Consider the following 12,928-nt stretch of genomic DNA (forward strand, 5'->3'; position numbering starts at 1 on the left):
AAGCTGGGATCTTTGGATTTATTGAACACTACATTACTGAGGTCATTTATTACTGTGTACTATGTACCTATTCTATTCCATTGATCTGCCATTCTATTTCTTAGCCAATACCAGATTGTTTTGATAATTACTGCTTTATAGTACAATTTGAGATCTGGTACTTCTAGGCCACCTTCCTTCACATGTTTTTGATATCAGGATGAGTAAGAATAAAAACAGAAAGAAAACTATGAAACAGTGTTCTTTATAACTGTAAGGACAACTATCAACATAATGGACCATATTGACAATAAGAACACTAAAAAACATATTATATTAATAGATACAGGAAAAAGCTTTTGCAAATGTATAACATCTATTTCAGAATTAGAAAATTAGGAATAAGAAGCCTTTTTTTCGTAAAAGTAGTATTTCTCTAAAACTAAGAGCCAACATATATAATGAGGACAAACAAGGTTTATATGGGAAGATGCAGGGTAAAACATATTACCATCACTGTTTGATATAGTGTTACTAATGCTAACTATAGCATTAACACTAGAAAAAGAAATTGAGAAAGTAAATACATATAAGACAACAAAAAAACAAGATTATTGTCTTTTGCAGAAAACATGTTGGTTTATTTAGTAAACTCTAGATAGAGGGGAAAGAATTTTCTGAAACAATGCTAGCAAACTTGTGGGATATAAAAGAAAACCATGTAAGTCATCAGTATTTCTATATATTACCAACAAAACTCAATAGGAAGCATATGTACACAGTTCATATACTTACAAAGAGGAAGTACATATATACATATATGTACATATATATTTATAAGGGAGAGTTCACTTAAGAACTACAGAATCTACAAAAAATGTGGACATCTACCTACCAAAATACAGGAATTATTTTAAATCATCCCTATGCTGAGTGCAAGGATATGAATAAGGAAAAGAAAATAGACCCTCCCCTTAAGGAGCTTACAATCTAAAGGGAAGACAATATACCAAAGGAAATCAGAAAGCAAGGATTGGGTACCGAAAGGTACAGAGCCTGGGGGCTTCATGTTTCATGGAGTTCAAACCAAGGAGAACTACAGATGCAAAGTTGAGGGTTATATGGAAAGACTAGATTCCTACCATCTATAAAGGAAAACAAATGGGAAAGAAGGCTGAGGTGGTTGGAAAGGTATTCAAAGTTGAGTTAGTGGTATAATGATGAGATTTCAGGTGATAGCTTGTCCTGGAATCAGGTTATGTGATGGAGAAATAGTCATTATTCTTGGGTAGATAAGACCAATATGATGAAATGGCAATGCTACCTAAATTAGTTTGCTCAGTGCCATGCCAATCAAACTACCAAAGAATTTCTTTATAGAGCTAGAAAAAAATACAATTCATCTAGAAGAATGAAAGATCAAGAAACTCAAGTGAAATATCAGTGGCGGGTGGAAGGTGGGGAGACTAAGAAGGAAGGATACCTATCATTACCAGATCTCAGACTAAATTAAAGTAGTCATCAAAATGGCTGGGTACTGTTTAAGAAATAGAAAGATCAATCAGTGGGATAGGTTAGGTGCACCATATGTAGGAATAAACATACACAGTAGAAGAATGTTTGAAAAACCTAGATACTGAAATAAGAACTTAATCTTTGGCATGTACTTATGGGAAAACTGGGAAACAGTATGAGAGAAACTAGATATCTCCCAAAGTCCACTAAAAAGTTCCAATGAATACATAGTTTAGAAATAAAGGGTGACATAAATAAAAGATCAAGGAAGTGATTGCTTTTCAGCTCTATAGATGAGGGAACAGTTCATGGCCAAACAAAGGCTAGAGAGGATTGATTACAAAGGATGCAGTGAACAATTTTGATGACTTAAAATTGAAAAGCTTTTGCACAAACAAAATCAATCAAGGTTAAACTAGAAGGGAAGAAGATAAATGAGAGAAAAAAATCTTTGCATCAAGTTTTTCTGATAAGAGTCTTATTTCCAAAAATATATAAGGAACTGATTCACATTTATAAGAATAAGATATATTCCCTAACTGATAAATAATCAAAGGATAAGAATGGGCTGTCTTCAGAGGGGAGAAAAATCTGTTATCAATAGCATATGAAATGATGCTTTAAATTACTAATGATTAGAGAAATACAAATTAAAGTAATTCTCAAGTTTCACCTCACACCTGTCAGATTGGCAAAAATGACAAAAAGGAGAAACCACAAGTGTTGAAAGGGCTGCAGAAAAATAGATATAATAATAAATTTTGTAGAATTGTGAACTGATTTGGCCATTCTGGATAGCAAATTGGAAATACTACTCAAAAGTTACTAACTGGCACATATGGTGCATTCTCAAAATATCACAACTAATCTTAAATCCCAAAGAGATCAAAGAAAGAGGAAAAGAACTCCTATAAACAAAAATATTCATACCAGTTTTTTGCAGACAAAGAACTAGAAACTAAAAGGGAAAACATCAGATGGTGAGTAGATAAACAAATTATATGAATGTACTATTGTACTATAAAAAGTATAAAAATGATATTTTAGAGAAAATTGGGAAGAGTTGTATGAACAGATACAGAGTAAAATAAATAGAATCAGAACAACTTATATAATAACGTAAAGATAAACAATTTTGAAAGTCTCTAGTAATGACCAACTACAATGTTAAGAGGCCCATTGATGAAGCATACTACTCACCTCCTGACAAAGAGACAATAGAGTTTGGATGCAGAATGATACATTTGGGGGCTTTTGGACACTGTGGATTTCATTTGGTAGTCTGTGCATGTTTGTTGCAAGAAAGTTCCCTACTTCCAACTCCACAGTGATGGTGATGGGTAAATAGATGTTTATTCATTGAAAATTTTAAAGTAAAAAAAATGTATATGAAAGACTCTGCTTATGAAAAAATGGCTATAAAAGAATTTCTTTTTTTCCATTCTCAATAGAAAAACTATTGAAATTAAAGGGGTTTGCAGTGGCAAGTCTCCAAAACTTGAATTTGGCAGTGCATATACCTATGTGTTAACAAAGGTAAGTTACCAGTCCCATTGTAAGAGAATTGCCATGGATTTTTGTGCTATTTGTAGCTATCCTCCCAATATCACTATAGTAAATTCTGTGATATTTCAGGTATTTCAAAGGAAGCAATAATTCTAGTATATATTTATTTTCATTTGGAACTTTTAAAACATTACTTCTAACTTTAATTCTAATTCATGTTTAAGCAATCTTATTAATTTTTTTCTATAATAATACAATCTTCTTCTTAAAAAAAATCAACCCCATTTTGAAACATTAGTGACCAATAGAATTTGAGACAGATTTTTCTCCTTTTAAGAAGCTGTCTCTTTGCTCAAAGTTTATTCTCACCCTCTGAAAGAAATATTGTTGGCAAACACACTTACAGTTCATTAAGATCTAATTCTATAATTCTTTCTTGTGAATTAGGGTAACTTCCTTAAACTTCATTTTAAAAATGCTCATTGTGTGTTTTAATTAAAGGAAACAAAACTCATGAATGTCCCTTAACCTTCAAAATCCCCTCAAAGCTTTTTAAAAATTTTATTTATTTAGAATATTTTTCCATGGTTACATGATTCATGTTTTCTCCCTCCTTTGTTCCCTCCCCGCTCCTAGAGCCGACATGAAATTCCACTGAGTTATACATGTATTATTGTTCAAAACCTATTTCCATATTATTTATATTTGTAATCAAGTGATCTTTTAAAACTAAATCCCCAATCATATACTCATATAACTAAGTGAAAAAGTATGTGTTTTTCTTCTGTGTTTCTACTCCCATAGTTCTTTCTCATGAATCTCTTGGGATTGTCCTACATCATTGCTTTGCTACTAGTAGCAGAGTCTATTACATTTGATTGTCTCAAAATGTTTCAGTTACTGTGTACAATGTTCTCCTGGTTCTGCTCATTTCATTCTACATCAGTTCAAGGAGGTCTTCCCAGTTTTTATAGAAATCAAGCAGTTCATCATTCCTTATAGCACCATAGTATTTCATCACCATCATATACTACAATTTGTTCAGCCATTACCCAATCAATGGACACCTCCTCATTTTCCAAATTTTTGCTGCCACAAAAAGCACAGCTATCAATATTTTTGTATAAACATTTTTCATTATCTATTTGGGTTGCAAACCCAGAACCCTTACTGCTTTTTTTTAAAAGAAGAAACAATGTATTAATCTCTTTCTCTCTTTTTCTTTCTCCCCCTTATCTCTTTAGTGTGATACCAACGGCCTAACTTTAAAGACTTTTGAAGATATCTCAGCCAATACGGTTAATATAGCTCTACAGATCCCACAATATTTCCTTCTGACCTGTGGCGAAGTTGTCTTCTCTGTTACGGGGCTGGAGTTCTCATATTCACAGGTTCCATATTCATTTTTTCTCTCTTAATCTTTTAAGATTCATTTGAAAATTTATTCATACTAAGTCGTATAAATAACTGAGCCAATCTGAATTGGAATGATGGAAAGCAGGGAATCTTCCCACCTGGTGAATAACCTAGCCACTGACTTAAGTTCTGGAGCAAAAGGCAATGCTCAAGCCTAGATTAAAAAAAAAAAAAAACAATTAAAATTTTGCCATTCTCCATACCTAATGTCTTGGGAAAGTTCAGTTGCGTGGTAGTTTCTGTTTTCACTGAGAACATGTTAAAAGTAGGAAAATTCACGAAGTATTGACTAAAGGAATTTTTATACTCCTATGACTTCAGGACTTAGAACATGAATCAAATGTTTATCCATTTCTAACTTTATAGTTGTGGTATAGTGGAATGAGTGTTGAATTGATTCAGACATAGACCCCACTTTCCACCATTACCAACTACAACTTCAGGTTTCTTCACCTCTCATCTGTAAAAAGTGAGGGCTTAGACTAGACCTTTTCCAACTCTAAAATCCTGTGATCTCTATTGGTCTTCCTATAAGCACTTGGGCATGTGGCCATATCAATCTCAATAAGTTAACAACATAATTCCAGTTATTCACTTTTTGATGCTATAATGAGAATCCAAAACAGATTTTTGGGGCATCAAACCACATTATCAGTTAATGAAATTCAGAATAACCCAAATGTTGTTTGATTTCTTACTCATTCAAACTATCTTTGTAATAAATAACAGAATGCTTCATTAACAGTTGTGTGGGTAAAGAAGTTGGAATATTTTAATAAATTCAATTTATTGGAAATGGGACTTTAATTAAATGGCTACTAAACAAAGTCTAGAATCCTAAATTGTTACAGTTCTCTTTTATCCAAATTAATTTTCTCAGATGGACAATTTTCTGGGGAAACATTTGTTCACATTTATGTGTGTGTGTGTGTGTGTGTGTGTGTGTTGATAGGGTAGGCAGGTGCCAGAGGTTAATATAACCATTGACTTACACATGTTGAAAATGACTTTTTTCCATCTAATAATTTTAGATTCTTCTTCAGAGAATAAACTGTATTAGCAATAATAAATATTCTAATTCAGCAGCTGTTCCATAGCAACTAGACCAGCTCACATAGAAACTATCCCCAGAAACAATATTTTAAAAGACTCATTTAAGTCACATGTTTAACATCAATCTAGCCCGTGTTTGGGTAAATAAGGGAAAATGGCCTTTTTCTTTACCCTCACACTCCTGTTTTTTAATATCATTCCTTAACTTATCCTGGCTAAGTGATTATTGCAAGGATATTTTCCATACCTGGTTTAATTTTTTTCCTTTGTCCTTTTTTTTCTTCTATCTGTAAGCCAGAATGATTGGTTTAATGATAAAATTTTATTTTCAGTCAAGCAGCAAGTGAAATCATCCTGGTGCTGAATTTGAATCATTTTACTCATATCTGATTTCTACAGGCTCCTTCCAATATGAAATCAGTACTTCAAGCAGGCTGGCTAGTCACAGTGGCTGTTGGGAACATCATTGTTCTTATTGTGGCTGGAGCAGGACAGTTCAGTGAACAGGTAAGTAAATGCTTGAAAGAGCCCTGGTTATGTCCAGTCTCTTTCAGCTCCCCTTGGGCAAAGACACTTGGCTTCATTGTTGAGCTCACTCATATTCCCAACATTCAATATTGGTAGTAGCAGTGAAACAACTGTCTTTGCTGTAGTAGCAAGGGTGCCATATCTTTCCATTTCTTTCCTTTTTTGCCCCAAACTGTGCCAAATGAAGCCCATATGCTGGGAGTGGAGAGGAAGTAGTTTAATATATCTTTAAAATAACTTAGATTTTCATGATGGTGTGTGTGTGTGTGGGGGGGGGGTATCTGATTGTGTATACATATGGGTATTTGTGTTTCACCTAAGGAAAAAAATAGTGGAACTTTGATTATTGAAATTACAATTTATTCTTATTAATAAATGCATAAATCCAGGTGCTATTTGCATTTTGACTATTTCTCTGATGCCCTCTTTAAATTTGTAAAGGTCTAGAAACCTTTCCAAATGTCACTCTAGGGCTAGATTTTCCATTTTAAATGGCAGAACTCTGCAGTTATTCAGATTATTCAAGTAAAAGAAGCAGAAACCATTTCCATTTATTGCTACTTGTATCAATCAGTAAATTTCTTGCCCAGGATATGGAACACGCCAAATACAATTTAAATTTTGAAAGAAGATAAGTAGAAATGAATTATTTTTAATAGCATGATAGCTATTCTTCTCAAAGCAAAATGCTGCATTTAACTTTTAGTTTCATACGAGATGAAATGCTTTTAAAAATGTCATTGCTTCATATTTTATTAATTATTTTTATTAATTACTTGTTAATATAGTATGCATAATTATTAATGCATTATATTAACACTTAGAAGATAATAATTTTACCATTTCAGAGCTAGCTACCTAAGGGACTTCTCAAATATACATGGTGGACTTAAACTTACACCAAAGAAAAGACATTGTTAACAAAGAAAAGAGGGCAATAATTTATTATTACAACTTTTACTTAGGGTTCTATATTAATTTATTTTCTGATGATAGTAACAAAGTAAATATTCATGTGATTATAGTATAGAAAAATGTTTTACTTTCCCATGTCATTATAGCTATTCTTTAGAAAATATTATTAAAACCTTTTGACCTGCCTTAAAAACAAACAAAAAACCTGGCCTTCTATCTTAGAATCAACATTGATTCTAAAGCAGAAGAGCAATAAGGGCTAGGCAATGGGGGTTAAGTGACTTGCCCAGGATCACACAGCTAGGAAGTGTATGAACTCAGGACTTCCCATCTCTAGGTCTGGCTCTCTATCCACTGAACCACCTAGCTACCCCATACCATGTACTTTCTACATTATGATCATAGGTAGCTATTAGTCACAGGAAATTTTCCCTGAAGTTTATCTCTGTTAATAATTTTTTCTCTCTCTTTTCTCTCAACTATTTCTACATCTTTAAAGTGGGCCGAGTATGTTCTCTTTGCTGCGTTGCTGTTGGCTGTTTGCATTATCTTTGCCATCATGGCATATTATTATACCTACATTAATCCAGCAGAAATTGAAGCCCAGTTTGATGATGAAGACAAAAAAAGGAACAGTCGAAAAGTTGGGGACGAATCTGATCTGTATGAAAAACCTGAATCATTTTCACAGACAGCGATGTGAATATTAAGAACAAATATTGGGAATGATAGAGAGCTCACGTAAAGGACTTCTCTAGTATGAGCAGGCTGCTATTGGATTGCGATTGATGATGACAAAGAACTCAATTTGTCAATGCCTGTGGTGGACAACTGTGCCAAGCTAACTCTTCTCAACTGGAATGAACATCAAACTCTGGAACCATTGATAGCTTTGCTTTTAAAAAGAAAGCACAAAATTAATTTTTATAACAAACTCAACTTTGTTGAGGACTACTCTCCGTCTCTACCATGAAGAGAACTATTATTTTTGTGTATTCCCTTTTTTTATTGTGAAAAAGGCAACTTTCAGAATATACCATACTGTCTGCACTTCAGTACATGTATAACAACAGAGAAGAATATTAGGAAATGAAACCAAACCCATGCTAAAAATGAATCAAACAACCGATATTTCAGGATATGAATGTCTAATTACCATTTAGTATTACTTTATTGTCCACTTTCACCAACCCCTACCTCTGTTTAAGCTGTTTATGTAACTCAAAAAACCACTCAGGTGAAGGCCAGTTATGGTACTGAGAGTATAAATGGTATGTTGAATAAATTCCTGTTCCTAAAAATAAACATTTAGGATTTATGCTTTGGGGGAAGTGAACAGTTTTACCTGTCCGATTTTGGATAGTTGGCAGAGTGTCATTTCAATGGCTGGATTCTGTAAATATACTCCTCCAGGGCAGTTTGGGACCTACAAATGTAAGTTTCCATCTTTTCCCAGTTTCTGTCTTCAGTGTGTCCTTCTTGAGCCAGTCAATCTAGAATGTCAGTGAAAGCAGTTCTTTTGAAGTAATTAGTGTGGATATTCACTTTGTCAACCTAATCAGAAGGCTAACACATCTTAGATGGTTTTCATGACCAAAAATTTCATCTCTTAGAAGCCTGCCTTCTGGAGTTTTCTGAGCTCAATGAATTGGGAAGTAGATAAAGAATGGGATTGTCCATGGGAGAGTCTCTTTTAGATGCAATTCCCCTCCCCCTCCTCCTCTCTCAGATTCCATTGAAATCTCTCACAAAATGGGAGGAGAGTCTTAATCCTCTAAGGTCCAGAGTTGCCAGAGGAGGGAGGATAGGATTGTTTATCCTTGATATCCACCCACTGCTTTCTCAATTAAAATGCAGAACCCTGAACACACCAAGAAATTCAAGTTAAAATGATGAAGCTTCTTTAGATAACTATATTTATAAGGGCTAATATTACTTATATACTGAAGAATGCAAAGTTCCTGTTCTCTCTTCTCTCAATAATCTTTTTAGGCACTTCTATTTCTTTCCTTTCCTTTCCTTTCCTTTCCTTTTCTTTTTTTACACACAAGGAAAGCAGCGATCAAAATTAGATGTGTTGTCCAGGATCCTATATCTCTATATGTTTGAGGCAGACTTCAAACCTAGGAGTCTTATGATTTCAAGGTTGGGAATCTTGCCATTACTCCATCTGATTTCATCAATGTAACATTCCCTCCACTGATGTAGGTCACTGCTCCTCTCTCAGAGTTAAGAATTGCTATTGAAAAATAAAAATAAAAACCCCATTATCTAACAGTATGGCTTAACTGGGGACTAATTTTAGAGTTGAAAACCTAGCTTCAAAATCTGACTTTGTTTCTTCATATGTCACCTTGTACAAGTCACTGAATTTCATTGGGCTTTCAATTCCCTCCTCTATAAAATCAATATTGTAATACCACGAAAGACTTGAGAACTCTGATAACTGTGTTGATCAAATATGATTCCAGAAGATTGATAAAGATGTTACCCATCTCAGATCTGAAAGATGATATTCAAATATGCAGAATGAGAGATATATTCTTGAATGCAGCACGGTGGGAATTGGTTTTGCTTGACTGTGCTTATATGATACAAGGGTTATTTCTTTTTTATCTTTCTTTGTGGCTAACTGGCACAGTGGCTAGTGTATTGGACCTGGAGTCAATATAGCCTTAGATATTGATAAGCTATATGACCCTGGGCAAGTTGCAATTTCTATTTGGCTCAGTTTCCTCATCTCTAAAAAGGAAAAAACTGCCCAGGATTGTTGTGTGGATCAAAAAATATAATATTTTTCTTTTTTTAAAAACCCGTATCTTCTGCCTTGTATTGGCTCCAAGGCAGAAGAGTGGTAAGGGTAGGCAATGGGGGTCAAGTGACAAGTCACACAGCCAGGAAGTGTCTGAGGTTAGATTTGAACCCAGGACCTCCCACCTCTGGGCCTGGCTCTCAATCCACTGAGCCACCCAGCTGAGTCCTAATATAATATATCTAAAGCATTAAGCTTCAGAAAGAAAAGCAGCTAAGTGATGCAGTGGATAAAGCCCTGAGCCTTGAGTCAGGAACACCTGAGTTCAAACCTGGCCTCAGACATATACTAGCTGTATGACCCTAGGCAAGGCACTTAATCCTGTTTACCTCAGTTTCCTCATCTGTAAAATGAGCTGGAGAAGGAAATGACAAATCATTCTTTGCCAAGAAAACCCCAAATGGAGTCAGGAAGAGTTGGACACCACTGAAAACTGAATGACAATAACAAAATGCTTGGTAAACCATAAAACACTTACATAAATGCTAACTTTTTATTTGTTCTAAATTTCTATGTTTTTTTCAGTTCTATCTTTGTGGAGAGGGGAAGATTTAGATGAGAAAAATGCTTGGTAATTAAGAATATTGTTTCAAAAAATAGAATAGAGGGGGAACAGATATTTCTTAAATTCTCCTTCACATCTAAATATTATTGGACAACCTTATAAACAAAAAGCTTCCTAGAGCAGTGGGAATAAATGGAATATTTACTTCATTCCTACACAGTGTTTTTAAATATCGGTTTTTTTGTGCTCAGGGTAAAGAAAGAAAACTGAAAAATAAAATATTTAGAACCTGCAGATTTAAAACAGTCCATAATGAAATTTGATACCAGGAACATTCTACAGTAAAGTATAGTTGGCATGATAATATTGGTTCCCATAATAGTCTATACTATAAGCCCAGTTGTTATAATCTGGGAAGGGGCATAACAATTAATAGCTAATATTTTCGGCTCTTTTTCTCAAAAAAGAAAAGAAAAATTTTGAAAGACTATATCTCCCTTTCTGTTTAATGACAGCTTACTTTTGCCTAGTTAATTGAGACTGATATTAATTTTCATAATCTGATTAAGCAGAGACTTTAAAGAGGGAACAATTTATAGGAAGTAACTTAAAATAATATTTTATTGGTATCTTGTAATTATTGGTATCTTGTAATTTTTAATGAAATCGCTACAAACATCACCTGAAAATTTTTTCCATGATTGCTTCATTCCTTTCATCCCTCAATATTTTTCTATTACTCTCAAATTCTCACCCTAACCTCTAATCTATTGTTTTTCCCCTCCTTCTGCTGCTCCTGCAACACTATCACCGCTACCATTTTTTTTTCCTCTCATTCCCAAAGCAGGCATAAAACCACGCTATTTGAGTACACTAGATAGTTGTTGCTATCTCACCTCAAAGAGGGCCATTACTCCAAAACCCCTTTTCTTATTCATTATTTGACATTTCTCCTCCCAGTGGAGTCTATAAAATATCTCCACATGCCTCTAGTTCTACCTGCAATTCCCTCTTGTAGCAAATGAGCTCACTTGCTTTAGGTCATCTGTCACTGCATCCCTCATTTCCCTTTGGCAAATATCAAAACACCTAAATGTCTGTCACTTCCAAAGTCATTATCGGTCTCTGTGTACCTTTCCTCAAAGAGTTTGGAACCTTGCCAATTCTCTTCTTCCCCAACAACTCTCACAGCAACTCCTCTTCTCACTGTCACAACATATTACATCATTACTCTGTCCCACCAATTAGGGAAGTCATGAGCAAAATGACCTAGGGGTTAGCTAGAATCCCAAATTATGATAAATTGGAGCGTTTCTTCTCTTTTAAGGCGAAAATATTTTTTCCTCTTAGATAGCCAACCATTGTTTCAAACTTGAAGCCTAAAGGAAATTGGCCTTTTCTAAAATAAATAATTTTTTGCCATATGATGCATTTCATGCTATGTCTTTAGTACTTATGCTGTCTTTTATATGATATTTTTATCAATTCTAGCCCAAAGACTCATCTCAAAATGAGAATATCCCCATCTGAGCTAGGCCTTACCATAGTTTCCATTTTAAGAATAGATAAGACTGCAGGAAAACAGGCACACACTAATTTACTGTTGATGAAGCTGTGAATAGGTCTAAGCATCTGGGAAGCAATTTGAAATGATGCCCCTCCAAATTGCTAAACTTTTTGACCCCAAAACACTATTACAGGACCTATACTCCAAAGAGATAAATGAGGTGGAGAAAAGGTATTTGATAGGGAAGTAGTAATTTAGGGAATGTCCCTTAATTGAGAAGTTTATAGATATATACATACATATATATGTGAATATAAAAATACTTTTGTGCTAAAAGAAATTATGGAAAGTGATGTTTTAAGAGAAACCTGGAAATACTTGCCTGAACTGATGCAGAGTGAAATGAGCAGAACCAGGAGAATAATTTTTACAATAACAACATTATGAAGACAAACAGCTTTGAAAATCTTAAGAATTAGCCGACACAATGACCAACCATGATTCCAGAAAACCCACAATGAAACATGCTTTCCAATTCTTGATAGAAGGGTGAAGGGCTCATGGTATAGAATAGGACATATGTTTTGGGACATGACTAATACAGGAATTTGTTTTGCTTTGTCTATGGATATTTGTTACAAGATTTTCTTTTCCCCCCCACAATGGGATGGGGATGGGAGAGGAAAGAAAATAGATTTTTGTTTGTTGAAAAAAATTATCTAAAAATACTGTAAATACTATTACTAAGGATCCCAGATGCAAGTATACAGCAGACAGGGTCAACTTCTGAGAAACCGTTTTTTTAAAAAAATTCTGTTTTATGTAAACTAAAGAGACAAGGCAAGTCAACAAGCATTTATACTACTTACATAGTATACTCATATATGAGTATACAAGTGCTGGAGATAGAAAGAAAGGTAAAACACCGTGACTGTCCTCAAGTAGCTTACAGTCTTATGGGGAAGGCAGCATGCAAATGATAGGTACAAACAAGATATGGAAAGGAAAAATTAAAGTTAATCAATAGAGAGAAGGCAATAGTATTATAGGGAGTCAGGAAGAGTTTTCTATTGAAGGTGGGATTTTAACTGGGGCTTAGAGGAGGCCAAGAGGCAGAAATGAAGAGGGACAGCATTCTCAGCATGGGGTATAGCACGAGAAAATTCTGGAGTCAGGAGATAGAGTTTCTTAC

At 34.4% G+C, this 12,928-nt stretch overlaps 1 protein-coding gene across 1 annotated transcript in view; it reads left to right on the top strand.

The window, feature by feature from the left end:
• SLC15A1 (solute carrier family 15 member 1) overlaps positions 1 to 8,229 on the top strand; it is a 102,241-nt gene extending 94,012 nt beyond the window's left edge. Inside the window, exons 20-23 of the mRNA XM_044669346.1 lie at positions 2,946 to 3,030; positions 4,245 to 4,391; positions 5,869 to 5,976; positions 7,412 to 8,229. Of these exons, the coding sequence (XP_044525281.1) occupies positions 2,946 to 3,030; positions 4,245 to 4,391; positions 5,869 to 5,976; positions 7,412 to 7,615 (544 nt within the window). The 3' untranslated portion in view covers positions 7,616 to 8,229. The remainder of the gene's footprint in view (positions 1 to 2,945; positions 3,031 to 4,244; positions 4,392 to 5,868; positions 5,977 to 7,411) is intronic.
• Positions 8,230 to 12,928: the final 4,699 nt, after the last annotated feature.

Source organism: Gracilinanus agilis, chromosome 3, assembly GCF_016433145.1.
Source record: "Gracilinanus agilis isolate LMUSP501 chromosome 3, AgileGrace, whole genome shotgun sequence".
Taxonomy (NCBI): Eukaryota; Metazoa; Chordata; class Mammalia; order Didelphimorphia; family Didelphidae; genus Gracilinanus; species Gracilinanus agilis.